At 44.0% G+C, this 18891-nt stretch overlaps 5 protein-coding genes across 8 annotated transcripts; 1 reads left to right on the plus strand and 4 right to left on the minus strand.

The window, feature by feature from the left end:
- Positions 1-185: 185 nt before the first annotated feature.
- H257_09514 (hypothetical protein) lies at positions 186-635 on the minus strand (the record flags this gene model as incomplete). The annotated part of the gene is made up of 1 exon (XM_009835747.1): positions 186-635. Exon 1 carries the CDS (start codon positions 576-578, stop codon positions 186-188), a length of 393 nt encoding a protein of 130 aa, XP_009834049.1. The 5' UTR covers positions 579-635.
- A 10460-nt stretch (positions 636-11095) lies between these two features.
- On the minus strand, positions 11096-13400 carry H257_09515. Of its 2 annotated transcripts, XM_009835748.1 has the most exons (3): positions 12621-13400; positions 12440-12493; positions 11096-11385 (listed from the first exon to the last, which is right to left on the minus strand). In XM_009835748.1, the coding sequence occupies exons 1-3, from the start codon at positions 13371-13373 to the stop codon at positions 11179-11181; spliced, it is 1014 nt and encodes a 337-aa protein (XP_009834050.1). In that variant the 5' UTR covers positions 13374-13400; the 3' UTR covers positions 11096-11178. The 2 variants fall into 2 exon arrangements, with proteins under 2 accessions (XP_009834050.1, XP_009834051.1); XM_009835749.1 differs by lacking the exon at positions 11096-11385 and having other exon boundaries at positions 12302-12493.
- Positions 13401-13617: 217 nt separating this feature from the next.
- Positions 13618-16165, plus strand: H257_09516. Of its 2 annotated transcripts, XM_009835750.1 has the most exons (6): positions 13618-13820; positions 13908-14169; positions 14224-14390; positions 15076-15200; positions 15619-15717; positions 15761-16165. In XM_009835750.1, exons 1-6 carry the CDS (start codon positions 13664-13666, stop codon positions 15959-15961), a joined length of 1011 nt encoding a protein of 336 aa, XP_009834052.1. In that variant the 5' UTR covers positions 13618-13663; the 3' UTR covers positions 15962-16165. The 2 variants fall into 2 exon arrangements, with proteins under 2 accessions (XP_009834052.1, XP_009834053.1); XM_009835751.1 differs by having other exon boundaries at positions 15619-16165.
- On the minus strand, positions 16157-17288 carry H257_09517 (the record flags this gene model as incomplete). Of its 2 annotated transcripts, XM_009835752.1 has the most annotated exons (7): positions 16157-16213; positions 16274-16306; positions 16424-16528; positions 16576-16642; positions 16694-16752; positions 16801-16871; positions 17153-17288. In XM_009835752.1, 7 exons carry the CDS (start codon positions 17286-17288, stop codon positions 16199-16201), a joined length of 486 nt encoding a protein of 161 aa, XP_009834054.1. In that variant the 3' UTR covers positions 16157-16198. The 2 variants fall into 2 exon arrangements, with proteins under 2 accessions (XP_009834054.1, XP_009834055.1); XM_009835753.1 differs by lacking the exon at positions 17153-17288 and having other exon boundaries at positions 16801-16999.
- A 116-nt stretch (positions 17289-17404) lies between these two features.
- Positions 17405-17924, minus strand: H257_09518 (hypothetical protein; the record flags this gene model as incomplete). The annotated part of the gene is made up of 3 exons (XM_009835754.1): positions 17405-17522; positions 17579-17809; positions 17856-17924. The coding sequence occupies 3 exons, from the start codon at positions 17922-17924 to the stop codon at positions 17463-17465; spliced, it is 360 nt and encodes a 119-aa protein (XP_009834056.1). The 3' UTR covers positions 17405-17462.
- Between the last annotated feature and the right edge of the window lie 967 nt (positions 17925-18891).

Consider the following 18891-nt stretch of genomic DNA (forward strand, 5'->3'; position numbering starts at 1 on the left):
CGTGTTAAGATTTGAAACGGACGCAATCCCCTAGTACTGTACTGTACTACTAAGTATTTATAAAGTTAGGCAAGTTACAGTACATGTCGAACCCATTTTCGTGACACTCTCAGTATTTCTGCGGCCTTGGTAGACACAACAAATACTGTCGTTCTATTTGCAATGGGGGTGATCTTTATGCGCTCTTAGCTACTATTCGGTGCATGCAAGTGTCCTCGTTGGAATGCTCGTTCTACAAGCCGGCGCTGTCGATTCCGCAATGAAAGTCGCGACTTGTCGAGGTACTTCGTGTTGGCGTGGGCAACGCGCATGATGAGGCGGCGATGGTTGAGCAGCTGCCTCAGCCGCACCAACAACGCCATCTCTTGTCCCTTTTCAGCGACCAACCGCGCCAATTCGGCGTTGTCGTCGCAGTTGGCGTCCGCGTCTTCGGCAATCTCGTGCAAGCGCGCCATTGATTCGTTCACGTCGTTTCGACATTCCAGCAGCTTCTTGGCGGCCTCGATCATGGCCAGATGACACTCGGCTCGCTTTGATTGCAGCATCGCATCGAACACCAATGTCGCTGCCAGCTCCATGCTCAAGATGTTTGTCTACCCTCAGCACGGAGTAATGAAAAATCCCCAGAAACCCACGGTGGGATTTTAGCAATAATGCTGCGACACCCCGCCGTTGGTTTTTAGCAATATGCTGCGACACTCCGCCGTCGAAACACTTTCACATTGCAGTAAGTTACACACACCTGATTTGGCGGTGTCGTCGATATAACTGGAACGTGTATATTGATTGACAAACCGTCAACATGGAATTACTTGGTTTTTGTAACATCCAAGTTGACTATTTTGACGGATAGGGTTAGGTTAAACTATGATGACGTCTACTACGTAGTAGTTTACTGTTAATTCGAGTCGGATTGCCATGTGCCGTATCCGAATCCGTATAAACAGCCCTGAGACACTTCATTCTTGTTTTCGCTCCGGACATACAAAAATTATTATTAATGGATGCTTGAGCTTAACCTCTAATATATTAAGTGTATAAAACTACTAACTGATACAGGTTAATAATATTCAAGGAACTTGAATTCCTGTTATATTAATATTGCGATGTATACAAACATAAAGTGATACATACACAAAGGTAAGGTCAATGGCCCAATGAAAGCTGAATCATACAGTTAGTTATAAACGAGATATGAGATGAATGATTCTTCAATCGCGCGACTATTTATCAGGACGCCAAGACTTCATACCCACACGTTCTCTACTGATTGCTATGCATGCTTGTAGTTTTATTGTACTCGATCCAGTAGAAAAAGTGCAAGAAGTACACTTGCGAGGACCGACTTGGTATACTCATTTGGTATTCTCATTCATCGTACAAGGGGAGTTTGGAAACATCGAGCGGAGCAATTCTTGCTAACAGTTCGACGCCATCCTCAAAAACTAATGTCATCACTTCATGCTACTACTGCATATACTGCGCATTCCAAATTAAAGTCGTTTCATAATGGCATGTTTAATACTCGAAGTTCTACCAGTATCAATCTACCCTTACACTCAACGCATGGACGACTGCTCGCGGTCAAGAAGAACGCCCACCAATACAGTCCTCAACTATTAGTGCGTTCGTGTCCCTTCATTTAGAGTGCGTACAGTAGTATAGTTCACCGCAATTTATTGTGTTGCTGCTACTTGGATGTGCTGACGCCACGGGAATATATAAGATATTTCCAGCCACTCAAAATTACGTGATTTTTTGGGGTATATATTGAATGTGACAAGTTATTTTTGCACCAGAGAATTCCTGTATGAATCTATACTGGCAAGGATGCACTAACACTGTAAATGCGATGATGCAGATGTATGTATCTACCGACATCATTCTACAGTACCGGTACTGTACCTGCTGGTCTCTATGTAGACTTTTCGTATTGGACACATCACTCATTCCTAAACACACATATAATTGGAAGCTGGGGCTCCGTCGATTTCGTTAATCATGGTCTCATCCAACGCGCAGATAGGTCGTTACTGTATTTGCCCACAGGGAAAGGCGTCAATCGTTTGGACGGGACGAATGAATGTAGTAGTAATGTAGTATCGTACTGCAAGTAGTAACTTACTGTAAGTTAAACTTACTCGCAGAAATCACGAATCGACGACATCATTGGCATTACCTTCGCCCTGTGAATCTTTCGATCCCCTATATTCCTATACTAGTATATCCACCAGGTGTGACGATGACTCCCCACTTTAACTGCGGGTGATATATGCCCTAGTCCCCACTGTAATTGGCACTGTGAAAAAGTATTTTTTGCTGTTACTGATCGAACTTAGGCGGATAAAATGTCCACCGCGTTCTCGTCGAGTTGACATGAAACACCAGCAGCAATATGTGGCATTGAAGCAATGGGGTCATAACGAGACTGGAATACGGCGAGCTACTTCGAATTAAAATAACCAGAATTCGTCTTGAAAAATTTATGGAATACAATAGAGAGGTTTTGCAAGAGTCCTTTGGCGGTCGCGCTCCATTTATCTGCCAAAACTGGAAGTCGACCTGTCAAATTTTATGTAGAACACGAACGGGTCCTCTTAAATCTGATTGCCATTAAGTGCAGATCGCATTCCAGTCCGCTCTGTGATAACTGCATAACGTTATGATTGGCGGTTCTTGGCCAATCAAGAACAACTCCACCCAAACTTGACACATCAGGTTTGAGTGGCGGGTGGTGAATTCTTGATTGGCATGGAGACACCTCAGAGCCGCCGCGTCTTCAACGACAAAGCAGATCTCATGCTTCTTCTTCAGGTGAATGCTGCTTTGACGCCAAAAAGGCACTGAACCGCTTTGGGACATCGTCCAACGCCATGGGAATCAAGAAGTTGGGCAAGTAGGTAGCCCAAATTCTTAATTCCCATGACGCCGAAGCGAAAGTTCAGCAATGCGTTGGCGTCGGACATAGCATAGAGGTTGTACCGGATGTCTGGGATAACTGGGGGCTCAACTTAGCTTAACGCACACAGCACTAAGAAACGACGTTGCTGTGTCGTTGTTTCACCAAGGGGGCAAGCAAGGACAAAACTCCCACTGCATGAGCACATCCCTGGACAAAGTGATTTCCCGCCCTGGATGAATATCCGAATAAATGTTACTTAGACGGATATTTTGTGAGCAGAAGGTCAACGCGTTCGTGCCAGTGCTGACCATAAAATAATTTTCCCGTGAATATATTCATTTTTCGTTTAAAAATATATTGTTTTTTTGTCACGGCGGAGAGAATGAATAACTTATTTTTGGAGCAATCAAAAATAGGTTATTCGAACTTCTAGAGGTAAAAAATAAATATTCGTTGTGACATGAATAATTCATGGTTACCACGACACCTGGCTTCAAAACCACTCCTAGATATGGATGGTTATCAGCCATTAACCCAAAAGTGAATACGAATCATGAACATCGCCAGCAACAACATCGTACGCGGCCGCCAGCTCGCCGAGCTTTTCTTTACTCGGAATGCTCCTGGCAGTACGGACTGGACATGCCGGTGTGGCGCACGACGTTCACAGAAGGGGAGTGGGTACACCAACCTCGTATCGCATATCACCACCGACCAACCCGGATATGTTGCATTTGATGCAACCAACCCTCCTAACGCCTCAGCTCTATTTGAGATCATGGTCCCACGACATGTACGTACAGCGTTTGGTTGGTTGTATTGGATTACATTGTGTTTGCTACCATTTTCGTTTGTGTCAAATCCAACCGTCCGCCGCTTCGCCAACTTTGACTCGATCTCTCGAACTTCGTTCATGAAGTACATGCACGGACTAAGTGCTCTCGTCGAGAAGAAGGTGGCACTTCTACTACCTGAGAAGTTCGCCCTTGTGTTCGATGGTCGGTCGTGTGGCTCAATCCATTACCTTGCTCTGTTTGCGTCCTACCCGTCCAGAGATGTAGTTGGCTACTCTCGCGTACTACTGTTATTTGTACCAATCAATGAGGAGGAATCTCTAAGTGCGGCTGCCCACGTGGAGTTTACTGAGTTTGTCCTGGGTTTGTATGGGAAGTCCTGGAGCAATGTCATCGCACTTATCGGAGATAACTGCTCCACCAATGTAGCTCTTGCACGACTCGCCGGGGTGCCTTTTATTGGATGCGCCAGCCACCGGTTTAACCTCTTTGTGTCCGATATGCTCACCAACTACGCGACTGTTATTGACAAAGACAAAGCTCTTATGACCAAGCTTCGTTTAACCCTACCAGCCGCTCGTCTGCTTCGTATGACCCCCCTACGTGCGATTATACTAAGTGCGACACGCTGGAGTTCGACGTTTCAACATGTTGAAACGGTATATTGAGCTTAAGCCATTCTATTGGCTATTGCTGACGATAGTATCACGACTTAATGTGGTGGAAGATCGCGAAGTGACGGCCCTGCTAGTCACTCTATAAGACCTCAACTCGATTACGCTCGCCTTACAAGGTGATGAATGCTCTCTTTTCGAAGTGCGCCAAACCTTCGATACGGTTATCGAAGATGCAGTGGGTCGTTTAGGTCCGAGCGCGCGAGTTGTCAAAAACCCAAGTTTTAAGAGCGCCATTGTCAAGATCCTCCGCGGCACCGAGACAACGATGACAGCTGAAGAGTGTGAAAGCGTGATCAAGCTGCGCAATGAAGAAACTATCGAATCCAGCGCGGCGGCCGTGGCGCTTCCTTTGATGTCTCTGGCCGAGCGGGCGTTGAAAAAGAAGAAGGTGACGCGCGTGACGAGCGGCTTCATGGATTGCCGGTTCTTGTGCCTAACGTCCAACATGTGTGAGCGCTTCTTTTCGTCTACCAAGTTGGCCATAGGAGATTGACGTTGCAGCATGACCCCGAAAACTTTCGAGGAGCAAATGTTTTTGCATGCTAATTAATATATCAACCTTTGGACGATTGAAGACGTTCAAGAAATGATGAGCTCCGTTGAGTAAGGTATCTAGTTCTATCTTACTGTACTGTTAATCCTGTTCGATAATACATGCATTGCATATTCTGTTTGAATTATTCAAGTAAATTATTCATCTGGGTGGGGGGCACGAAATTCGTGCAAGTCAACTCTGATATTCTGTTCGAACTGCCTCTGACACAAAAAGCAAGGCAGAAGGCGACCGCGAGCGGACACTTGCAAAATCTCTCTAATATTCAACCATCCAACCATACTAGAAACGATTTAGTATCACTGAACCTGGTCCAAACCATTTAGCTTGCCATGTACTACCGGTAGTACTGTAGCTAATAGATCACGGCAAGCCATGGATAGAATGTGCTTAGGTTGTAAATAGAAACAAACGCTGCAAATGGTGTTGAGCCTTGGCAGCACTACATCGCTCATACAACGAACTCGATAGAAGTACTTGGCTTGCCGTGTAGGTGAGCAACACGGCAAGCCAGACAACTGTGTATGTACGTTGCCTAAGGAAAGGAATAGCAGGATACACGGTTGTTTGAGCCTGAGACTACACTCAGGCAGTGTGTGGCATTCAGTGTACTTACGTGCCTGGGCTTAACTTCACATTATGCGACGGATATGACGTGGCAGTCTCACAGATCACCGCACCGACAACCGCCATCACATTGCAAACCACCCACATCAACACTACGCAGGGAATACTACATTAGTATCCTCATTTATGCCAGTACTATGCGAATATCGCTTACTACCTTATCTTTAAGGTGGAGATACCTTGGAATCTTCCCAACTATCAAACTGACTACAGCAACCAAATAACAAACCACTCACTTGAGTACTCAGCATGCAATACTACTTCAATTCATTTGATTCTTCCTTCGACCACTACTCTCACCTACCTTGAGTTATACGCATATAATGACGGATTCACCGGTGGTGATCTGGTATCTTCACAGTCCACCGAGCCGATAACTGTAGCCTTTCGGGGACACAAAATTGAGCACTGCATACTATTTTAATTCCTACAATAAATGGCCTAAACTCTCGTCTAACCTGATGCTACACGCGACTACTTATTTATTTAGGCGTAGATGACTTGGATTCTTATCAGCACACCGAGCGACCATGGTCGCAACACGGCAGTAACTTACAGTTATTCAGGGGTAGAATGGAGTACTAAATCGGTTCCTATGATTCAACTGATAGAATCCTCGTTTACTAACGTTAGGCGGGAACTCATGTGTGCTGATCTATAAGGCAAATCGATTTACTGTTAGCTTTGACACAACTATCCCACTTGCTATGGAGCACACTACACCATTTTTCGTTTAACTGTAAGTTCAGGTTTTCCGGTATATTTCGTCCGACGCACCACTGATTCAGGCTATGTGCGTTATGTTCGCCAAGCATTCAATATATTTCGTCCAGACCCTTCTTCGTTGCATTATATTTCGACTAATGTCCGGTATATGTCACCCCACAACCAGTATATTTCACACGTTGTTCAAATGATGTTCCATCTATTTCAATTTTCGAAGCAAATCAAGTAAATCGCAGGTGATGGATACTTGTCTACTACGTAGTAAATCATACCATACAGTAGATATTGTGCTTTTGAGCTAAACTTGGCATTTTCGGTAGATTGGACGAACGACATGAAATCGTCGAGCGTCATTTTACGTGAACTAAATATACTCACTGTGACTCCTGCCCGATACAACGTTGAACTCTTTGTGAAATGGAGAAGCTTGGCAATGCACCGGATACACCTGTAATTTCATTGATGGAAAGTTTTTTTTCGAAAATTTCATTGGCTACTTCGTTCCATCCATTACTGCGTCGATTTATCGAAATACTTGGAACATCATTTGAAATATATTGAACAATGTGTGAAATATACCGGCTTTGGGGTGACATATACACCAGACATTAGTCGAAATATAATGCAACGAAGAAGGTTCTGAACGAAATATATTGAATGCTTGGCGAACATAGCGCACATGGCGTGAATTAGTTGTGCGTCGGACGAAATATACCGGAAATAACCTGAACTTAAACGAAAATGGTGTAACTAGTTAGTAAAACAAAACTTACTTACACGACACTGTTAGTTGAACGCATGCACTGCTAAAATGCTTACCCAGGAATAAAACTGACATTACACGAGTCATTTGACATATAGGATGAGTTGACGTGGGCTCTGCACAAGTATGCGAGAGTGGCTACGTTATGTAGCAAGCAATGTACTCTACAGTACAGTAGTTGTACTCATGCAATACGATTTCTATTCCTTGGATTATTCTACTAGTTAGCACATGTAGCCTGGCACTACACGAGTGTTTTATCCTTTAGCTCGAATGACGTGGCATCATGGCATACAATAAGACCGACAACTTCTGTCACTTGTCATTAAAGTGACAACATGCCATCAAATTGAATTACATTGTTTTCAGGTACCAGAATACCCTCATGCACGTGAATCTGTTTTGGCATCTACGATAGATATGATGCTGTATCTGGTGCACTTGCAATCTCTCACGAACATTGAGTCTCAAACGATATCACTCGACACAACAAAAATGCAAAAAGTGTACTGTAACGTACATTCTGGATTTGAACCCACGCGTTTCTACCTACAATGTACAATCCCAACCCTAGACCGCTTGACCAATTGTGATCGTTACAATCCATTGCATTCGCCTGGATTTGATTTAACGAGCAAGCTCTGCTAGTGCACCGCCGCATTTTCTATAATGGAACTATTACAAGCAGCTATCACGTTATGTCCACAGGTTCCTCCTTATTAGTAGTGTCTGTCATTTAGCGAATCTTGTTTGAACAACCAATGTCCTCGGAATACATTTAACTTATACTAGTACTGTATTGTAAATAACTCATAAATACATTTAGGGCGAGTCTGGATGCCACAGATAATTTTACGTCAAATAATATTCTGACAGATATTTCCCGTTCCAAATTGGAGTTACATAAAAATATATAGATAATTCAATTATGTCCTTTGAATGCCATTTCGACTTCTGAATTATAAATAAATGATTGGCGATTTGCGCGCGCACAAACAATCACACAACATGGTTGATCGACGCTTCGTTGCCCTGTTGGTACGGCGGTGGGTCTTACGACGACGCAGGGATCTCTGCTCAGTACTTCCGATATTACCACGCGTCCTTCGTCATGAAAACTCCTAAGCGAGTGTCCATACTCGGCGGCTCATACTGTGTCCAAGCGATGCTCCAAGGACGAAAGTGCATTCGTCGAAAACTACTTTCGCATGCCAACAGTCATCTTCAATGCACTGGCTCAAGTGCTGCGCACCCACGGTGGACTCTACAACTCACGACATACAGTATCGACGTGAATGAACAAAATCGAATGTGCAGCACCAAATCGGCCAATGAAAACCCACAACACTAATCAAGTAGCGAATCAAATGCACTCGTCGACCCATTCAACACCGAATTAGTGTGTGACTGAAATTTGTGTGATACTGGGCGATCTTTACATACAAAGTCAGGACAAAGAATCGATTGATAGATTTGGCGAATCAGCACAAAAGTCCAAATTTTGGATAAAACGACAATACTAGTAACTACGTACTGTACTACTAGCATACCAGTACTTAAGGAGTCTTGATTTTCCAAACTTACAGTTAACTGTAAACCTTAATTCGAACTTCGAAGCTTGTAGACTTTGCTCGGAAGCAAGTCGGAAAAGTGATGAAGTCATCAATCACACTTTTGGCCTCGAAGTCTGAAAACTTTCCAAGCCAATCAAATTGCTCTGTTGAGGGTTGCTTGCAAAATTTTCACTCACACCAACATGATCCGACTCGCTTCAGCCAACGCATAGGTACCGGTAGTTAAGACTATCTACTGTTAGGATAGTGCAAAAGATCGGGCGTGTGCAGTGATGCAGGACGCTTGTCTTCAGTTGTAGATCAGGGCAGTACATCACAATCTACTCGCCGCGACCGCGCACCAAGCCTCCGAGGACTGCCGCCTGATCACCCCAAGGCCATTGAAAATACTATATTTTACTTATTTGTGCTCAAGAGAAAACAAGATCATTCATTTCACAAGGACTTATGGAGTGAGTTATTTATTGGTGCCTGCTGCCCTGTTGAATTATTTATTCCCCCCTGTGTCCGGTGCGAATAAATTATTTGAATAATTCAAAACAACTTAAATAAGCATATTCAATGGGTACGTACTGTATGCTACTGTATGCTGTTATCGGAATGAAATGAACTTGCAAATGCTCGTTACTATATAGTACTACTGATTACGTAGTACTTCGAAGTAACTTGCACATTTGAGACCAACAACTTAAGTCACAACGGTGGTCGCCAATTTCCCCCTTCGTACAGAGAAGAATCGCGCATACATTCTTCACGTTGGGACAATAAAGCGGTAATGAAGGAATAAGCTCGGCAAAAGCCTTACCACGGAGGGTGTTCAAAGCTGCCGACATCAAGGCTATACTATGTAATAATGCGCCGTAGTTAGAGCTCTTTTCGTAGTATTGTGAATTCGCTATAAACTTCCAAAATTCGCGCGGTTTGTCTACAGTGAACGACGAATCAATATTGAATCATGCTGGAGTTCTGATTGGTTGAATTTACTTGTCCTCTCTGTAAGAGCCAAATTAGCCATTAGCGTCGTTTCGTGATTCGATGGGGTCTGGAAATCTGTACCGAATCCACAATACATGTAGTTAACTTTTGCCGTTCAATACTTGGGGCCAATCGGAAGCTTGTCATCCTAGCAATTGTCCAATAAGATCATTGAAAATGCCTACGAATAATTTGGTCGAAATGAATCATTTACTTTACGGCTTCAAAAACTTGAACAATTTATTTATTTACGGAACAGTTGTAGATTATTGACTCAAGGACTGAATTACAAAGAATAGTTTATTTTATTTAAATTATTGAATACTTGAAGTAGTATTCATTTTAGATTATTTTTTGAAGGGCCTGGTGGACGACGCGCGGCGAGCTCGATCCTGGCTACGTAAACCTCTGTTTGGCCGCCACGATACTTAGCGATCAAACATAGGGAGGATCTTACCTCAAGATCCTCAAACTTCGAAAGCAGTGGGCTACTGAGTCCCTATAGTCCATAACTTTCGATGACTATCGTTCTATAACGTCGCATATAATGTACAAATCCACACTCACCATGTCCTCATGTGTCTCGCGCTGAATTGCGCGCAATGAAGTCATACCGGTAGGCACATGCTAAGAACAGGAGATGGGGTAAAGGATGGTTTTGGATTGAAGTGACGGGATTTACTTTTCAGACTTGCTAAATCAAAATTCTTTAAACTTCCAACTTCAGACATCGCGATAATCGAACAAGTACAAAGTATGTAAACTACTCACATTTCGAACTTGCTAAAAGTCTCTAATAGTAGTACCGGTAGTATTCCTTAGAGTACTACATATTACTACAGTAGTACGGTACAGAGGTAGGAAAAATAGTATTATTATATTATTTCAGTAAAAGAGTTGCAAAGAGGAAATATTATTTATTTTTATTTGACATAATACAGAATAAATAATTCTATCAGCCAGTCCAAAGGAAATACTTATTGACAGAGAATAAATCAACAATAACCTCTGAATATTTGCAAGTCACAGCAGACGATACATGTACAGTACCTTCAACCTCCACTATATATAACTGGTCCTTAGAATCATCATCAAGTGTTTGTATCGCCACAGTTTCCGCCTGCTGAGGCTTGCCGTTTAACGTAATCATTATCAAGTACTGTATAAAGTTGTCACAAATTCTGCGCGATTCATAGATCACAAATTTCGCGCGAAATTTCATTGGCTTTCCCTATTCCGCAGAAAGCACGAAAATAACAAGAAAAATAATGTAGCCAATCAGCGACAAGCATTTCCAGATTGACCAATGATCGTGATCGGTTTGAAATCTGTACCAAATCAATAATACTGTACTGCCCGTCATATTCAATCCACAAGGCTAAACTGAGTTTTTTGGGTGGAACTCTCTTGAAGTCCTCAGCACCTTTCATGGTACTATCGCCAATCGCCTTGGGGGGACTTGAGAAGCACAAGTGTCGCCAGCAGCAACATGTTTAATACAATGTACTTGCGCAAAGAACGCGGTATATATAGTGACTGGGTTTACTACGATGGGACTACTACTAGTACGGTGCGTTGTGTCGCCTGCTATACAATCAGGTTGACGTCGGCGGGGGGGTCGTGACGTGGCACTGCGCCTTCGTTCGGGTCAATCGAAGTGCGACACGTTGGACACGTGGCGTTCACGACGAGCCACTCGTCCACACACGCTTGGTGAAAGTGGTGCTTACATGGGAGCACGCGCAGGGTTTGGTCGTGGATGTACTCGTTTAGGCAAATGCAACAGCTCGCGTCCTACGTTTATATTGGACAAGTTAGACATGCCCCAATTATAATTAAAACAAAATTGAAAGTCAGATGTGAAATTAAAAAAAACTATTTTTAAAAGATTATGAATTTAAAAAAAGAGTAGTTTATGAACCTTTCTAACGTTATATTGTTGGGTTTTTAAATACTGTGAATTCGCAATAAACTCCCAAAATTTCGCGAGGTTTGTCAAATCAATATTGAATCACGCTGGAGTTCGGATTGGATGAATATACTTGTCCTTTTCAGCCAATCAAATCCACTCAAAATTGGATTAGCCAATAGCGTCGATTCGTGATTCGATTTGGTGGCGAGATTCAAGTCGACAGACAGGGTTTGGAAATTTTTGTACCGAATCCACAATAAACTGGAGAGTCTTGCATTATGTATGTACAAGTATTTGGCCAATCAGATTGAAGGAAACAAGGAAACGACGAATCGGCAAACGTAGGTAGCCAATCAGATTGCAGGAACCCATCAGTCTCCACATCAAATTAGTGTATGACTTTAATTAGTGTGCTTACAAGCCAACGTTTTACATACAAATGCCAGCCCAACGAATCCAACATAGATTTGGCGAATCAGCACACTAATGCCCAAACATGTATTTGGGTACAAGGGCAATACAGTCACGTATAACGCTACTACATTGAATAGTGTAGGACAAAGAAGATAGTTGCCCACAAAGAGTGGTAGAGGGAAACAAAAGTGAACGTAAACATATTGCCAAATCGATTCGAAACTACTGGAGCCGTCAGCAGAATCGAATGTCTAAAGAGAATGGATTCAATAACCTCCTAAGCCAATCAAATCACGTTTTGTGAATTTCTGCCAATCCAAACATTTGACTCGATGCTGTATTGGGCAAAACCATATATATATATATATACTAATCTTTGTGTAGTATATATATATATACTAATCTTTGTGTAGTATAGTTTGTACAAGCTTAAATTGAATAATGATTACATGGATTCGAATGGTATTATTTGGCGACAGGAAAACTCACAAGTCGAAATTTGGGTGAAATGCAAAACAATACCTCGTCGGGAAACATGGACGATGCATATGGCACGCTCGGCAGCTTGGCAATGATCTAGCACCACCACGACAGACGATATCAACAACCTGGATTAGAACATGCCAAAAGGTTTGACAAGTAGTTTCAGTAAGCATTTGCACCGAGTATACACAGGACAAACAGGAATGTGCCGGCCACGCACCTCCGCGGTGGCTCCTTTTCCGCGCATGGGGTCTTGCATTCGATTCAAGAGGCGAATGAGACAGGGCAAGCAAAAACACACGATGGGGAGCAGCGCCACGAGGATCAAACATGGGAGGAAGATCTTGGCGTAGCAGATCGTGACCATGGCAAAGGCCATGTTGTACAGGTGCCCGCCGGCCTTGGTGGAGCTGTGCTCTTCGTCGCTGATGATCCACATGTTGCCGACTAAGAACCAGAACAACCCGAGCAATTCGAGCGAGTACTTGATCGAGTTCAACGCGCTTTTCACGGCGGGGGACGTAGCCCATGGCACCGTAGCATGGGAGTGGTCGTCGGGGGCGACCGCCGTCGTCTTGTACACTACCCACTCGACCACGACCGTGAAGAACAAGTGGAGCGTGTGCACGAGTGTCCAGTACTTGAGCCGATTGCAATTCGCCAGTTCGGGGTCGTTCCAGTACATGCCCATGATCACTGCTGAAGCCACGACCTGCGGGATGTTGATCACGGCAGACGCGACCAGCAGCAGCCATGTGCTTCCTGCGTTCCGCGCACCTTGGACACTCGTGTTGAGCACGTTCAGACGTACGTCGCGGACCTCTTCGTGTGACGGCAAGGCATTCAGAAGCCTGGAGCGGTCCCCAGAGATGGATTCTGTGCCGAATCGTGACGATGAAGGGCTAGCGGTATGTGCCACGGTGGGCGCGCGCGGACTCAAGTCGTTGCGCAATCCTTCCTCGGCCGCCATCATGATTGTCTTTGCAAGCCTTGTTCCTTTCGACGTTCTATAATATCCGGATACCGTAGGTAATGTATGCGGATATTGACCCATGCTGTATCTAAGCAATTTTCTCGTAACATTTTGGTTAATTCCCCCATATATTTCGTGGTTATTTGCAATATGATGGATTACATTACGCAACGTGGAGGTGATATCCGGATATCCCTTGTATTTATCCGGCAATACCATCTTCAAGGGCGTCATGTGTGCCCATCTTGGCAAGACAAAAGTAGCAGTCACACACAAGGATACTGTATCCAATGTTGCGATCTCTCGTGCGCGGCCCTGCCGCCTCGCTCTTCCCCGCCGCCGCGATGGCGTCCTATTATGCCACCTCCCATGGCAATGCAACTACCCGAAACGAGTCTTCTGTTGGATTTGTGCGCCAACCTGCCCGTGCCATCATTGCCAACCCAGGTAAGTGTACATCGCATCGCCTACACACACACATCTCTCTCTCTCCAAGGATAGCCACGCACTTATGCAATACTGTACACATTGTAGATGCGTTTGCGGCCAAGTTGGGGCGCATGGCCGCCGACGGCCCATCGCAACTGCTCGTGATTGCAGACTTTGACTACACGCTGACGCCGTACCACACTCCAACAGGCGAACACGCACACTCTTGCCATGGAATCATCAGTGGTAGCGGGTTCCTTGGCCACGAGTTTCAGGCCAAGGCGAACGCGTTGTTCCAGCAGTTTTATCCCATTGAGATCTCGCCACTCTTGACCCAGGACGAAAAGGAACCGCACATGGTCCAGTGGTACAGTGTCACAGTATGATAGCAAATTGGTCATCTCACATTTGGGGCTATTAGGTGGGAACGGTCGCACAAGATCATGGTGGACTATGGACTGCACGCGCATCACATCAAGGATGCCGTCGCCAACGCCGACATTACATTCCGGGACGGATTCCAGCCATTGTTTGCATCGCTCGCTAAAGCCAATGTGCCGACGTTGATCTTTTCCGCGGGACTCGCAGGTACAACAATATGCGTTTTGGTTGTCTTGGCCTTCAATGATATTACACGATACGAAGAATGCAGGTTGTCCAGATCGTGATATATATTGTCTTTCATTTATCCCAAAATTTGGACTTTAGTGCTGAACCGCCAAATCTACCGATCGATTCTTCTTTGTATTGAATTTTGTATGTAAAGTGGTGTCCAGTGGTGATTGGTATCACACTAATTGAAGTCACACACTAATTTGACGTGGATCATACTTTCCTGCAATCTGATTGGTTCAAATATTCTGCCGATTCTTGTGTACTGTACATTTGTTGATGTCGATTCATTCTCCATGTCGCTCCAGTTTAGAATATACACAACAATATATTTTGTGAAAATGGATATGATATGGTGATGATGTTGGCACATGTATATTAAGCGCACTCGCCATCATATTGTTGTTGGCAACGTCGTGGTAGAACTTATTTGTGTTCACGAGATCGAAACCCAAATCTGTCGTCGTGTTGATATATAATATAGGTTGGGAGTGACTGTAAATCAAGGCTTTTTTTGTTTTATTTGCTTTTGATTAAAAAAACTTTTTTTTGCATGTTATACCGTGATGTGCAGTTGAAAATATATCTTTTTTAATAGCATTCTGACGATTCCATGAATATATGTATTTCTTTGGGATATATTGAAAACGACATTTCGTAGATGTGATCCAAGCCGTGATGAACAAGAATTGGGGGGCTTCGTTTTGGACGCCCAATGTGCACGTGATTTCAAACGTGATGGAGTTTGACCCGACCACGGGACGCCTCTTGGGGTTCCAAGAAAAGGTATGTATATATTATATATATATATATCAAACGTATAGTATATATATAACGATCGAATGTCAAATATACATGCGTGTGTCAAGATATATCAAGAATTTCAGTGTATTTTTTTATTTTTATAGTATCCTTATTTTTATAGATATATTTTGATAAATCTTCATCTGAATTTCAAGTTCAAGTCCCTCTTTTCTCGTTTTATATTATAATTAAATAATATTAAAAATTATAAATTATGTTAAATATTCTTTTAAAAATAGTTTTTTTAATTTTACCTTTTGTTACAAAAGTTGATCGTATGACTGCTGCTACTACATATCAATCATAACTGTATGGAAGTCAAATATATAATCAACGACTATATCTCAAAAAATAAATAAATATATATATATTTCAAAATATATTTCTCGACCATACGTAGCTGATCCATTGCCACAACAAAAACACGGCAGTCGTGCGGGACACGCCATTTTGGGACGAGTGCCACAGCCGCCGCAACGTGGTGCTGCTGGGGGACTCGGTATGTCACGATGACGTGATCTCGATATATGACGTTATAGTAGGTTGGAGATGTCAACATGACGCAAGGGCTAGACGGGAAGGAAGTGCTTCGCATTGGCTTTCTCAACGCACACATTGAAGAACGTATGGCCGAGTACTTGACGCTGTACGACGTGGTGATTGTCAACGACGGCACTTTGCACTTTGCGCACCTTGTGGTTGACCTCATCAGTCGTCAGAGTGATGACGTGGCAGCGCCGTAAACTACTAGGAATGTCATCGTGACAGGGTCGTCCCGTCGGCAGGACTACACTGTACCCCATCCACCCACCTCGCCGATTCAGTTATGCGATATAAATAATACTACTCGATTAAATGCGAAGTTACATCGAGATGCTCTGAACCGTACACTTGACGTAGCATGGCCAACGTACGGTCCAGAATCGACGTGACTTCATGCGACGGGGTGTAGTTGTCTGTCTGAGACGTGGCAATAGTGATCAAACTGGGACAAACTATGGGGTCATGGTATCAGGATATTTGTAAGAGCTGAAAACCAAATAGATTTGGGATACCGTCCAAGGAATGCAAGTACGTTTGCATTTCGTCTAACATGGGCTCTATATTAGGATTCACATGCATGGGTAGGTCCACACAAGGCGCCGCCCATTGTACCTAATATAATATCGATTTACTTGCAAATAGTAGAGAGCTCGAGTTCGTACCAGGTCCAACTGGGCCTCGTTGTATCGTGAAAGCATACGATAATACAGTTGAAATAGGCCAGGCATTGCGGCTGGGTCGTTATAGAGAGGGAACACGTGGGCCACCTGTCACGTCGTTCGCTTATAAAGATTTATGTGGTGTATATATGTACACTCGCGATAAACGCAGCTTCGTCCATTTGACGCCATGCTTGGGTCACCAACACCCGGTCCAATGACCTAAGTCGTCGTTATGTCACTATCTCGAGGGAATCTCGGAGTAGCGCTTACGTGGCGTGCTCGTGTTGATGACGCAGTTGGTCGGCATGGCAGAGTGTGGGCGGCACGTTCTACGGCAAATATGACGAGATGGACAGATATTCAGTGTACTTCTGTACCTTGAATTGAACTCCACCATAGATACGACACAAGACACGCGTGTCGTCTGCGCCACACGCGAGCTCAAACTCTAATATTGCCATCGGTATATATATATAATATATATTGAGAATGGCCTGGGTTTATATCTACCGTAATTGTCGTTGATCTGGACCATGACATATCAAACGAAAATATAACGATATAGTTCAATATAATCATAAATAAATAATACTCCAATTTAATAATAACATGGTACAGCGGTACGACAAATACGGTATATATATTGCATAGATGCATATATATATATACGTCCGGACATGGAAAACTAGATGATATATATGCGTCGAGAGTGGTGTGAAACGAACGTACGTTGAAGGAACGGGTTCAACGTTGTAAAGTAATCCAAGCAAATGTCCAACACAAACGGTCCGCTAGGCACTACAGGTGCGCCTTGCGGCAACTCGCACACTGTCAAGTGCAGCGACCTGCCATAGCTCACGTCCATGAGAATGGGCTTCAACACTCGCTAACAACGTACTGTTGTTTTGTCAACTTGGACTCTGGGGCGTAAAGGCCTTCGTCTACAAAATAGCTGTGGTGGCTTGTCACGCCCAGCGTTCCTACGGTTTGCAATGTGTACATTAACCTCGCCATTTGGCCAAGGAGAAGCGATACGCCGTTATGACTTGCCATTGTCCACGTGTTCGCCAACGGTAAAGGTTTCGTTGCCCATGGCCATCTACGGCATGTTAGCATGGTCTGACGGCAGATAGCAGATACAACAGAGAGAGAGACCTGGTTGGCCCACGGAGGCTTGACCCACACAAGCGACCCCATGTGCCCTGCAAATGCCAGCGGCAGGAGAAACGAAGCAATCCCAGCCTCGCTACTGTCCAGTGCGTCGTACAGTGCAGATGGAGTAAATACACAAGACGCGGGGATGTCCCGGGGAAACGCCAAGTCGGGGTGTGCGTCGAAATGCACGAGGGTCCAGTTGGAAAACGGCAGCGTGCGCTTTCGTATGGCCTACGGTCATGAGTCATACGTGGCACCCTCATAGACGAGCATGTACCTGGTGAATAGGCTCGAGCACATGATGGTGGTCGTCCACGACGATCACACGCAACTGCTTGCTCAACATGATTTACAGGATTGACAATTTGGTTTTGGGTTATTTTCTGCCAAAACCCAGTGTCGAATTCGACAACTTTTGGTCATTTCTACTTTTTTTTATTTTTATGATTTTATACAAAATCTCTCATACAAGTCCAATACTGATTTCCCTCCCAGTTTTGAACGTGCTATTTTCGACAAATTTAACAGTAACAATTCATCAAATTGTGAGACTACAGTACCTGAATTTTAGCCAATATTATTTCGGCAATTCTAATTGGCCTGTTATAATTGACTGTGAATATGATAATATTCGCATTGACTATTACAGTAGTACTGGTACACCTTATGGTGGGCTTTCAATGGTCGTCTCATCATACTGTATGAGTACCGCCAACTTGTATCATCAACGCCATTAAGGCCCAGGAAATGGAGATACGCTCAACAAATAATCATGGACCAATTTGATCTATTTTAGGGTCCCTTAGGGCATCCCCACCGGTGCGACTGTATAATCAGACTGTATAATACCGTTTTACAGTTCCTGTATTTTGATTTTTGTCAACCCCAGCGGTAAAACTGTAAAACATCCGAATAATGTTATTATCCGGAAATGAACGCCTGGCGCGATGGCGTGGGAGGACGACGATGATGACATGGATCAAGCTTGGGAGATTCTTGGCTTTCATCAGTCTTCTGCGCGCCCTAAAGGCTCTATTGCCAACCGCCAGCCAGACCTACCACGACATAGCGAGGCTGCGCATGCTCGGATTTACCTACAACTTTGACCCCAATCCAATCTACGGCGAAGCCAAGTTTCGCCATCAATTTCGAATGGCCAGACCGCTGTTTGAACGAATCATGGACGGTGTGGTGATGCGTGATGAGTACTACCCTTGGACACATCTTGAGAGATGTTGATCCATGACCGGACAAGCTGGTAGTCTTCGTCGGTCGTGAAGTTGGAACCACGGACGGCCTTGGCTAATTCCATT

The sequence above is a fragment of the Aphanomyces astaci genome (genome assembly GCF_000520075.1).
Source record: "Aphanomyces astaci strain APO3 unplaced genomic scaffold supercont1.23, whole genome shotgun sequence".
Classification (NCBI taxonomy): Eukaryota; Oomycota; class Saprolegniomycetes; order Saprolegniales; family Verrucalvaceae; genus Aphanomyces; species Aphanomyces astaci.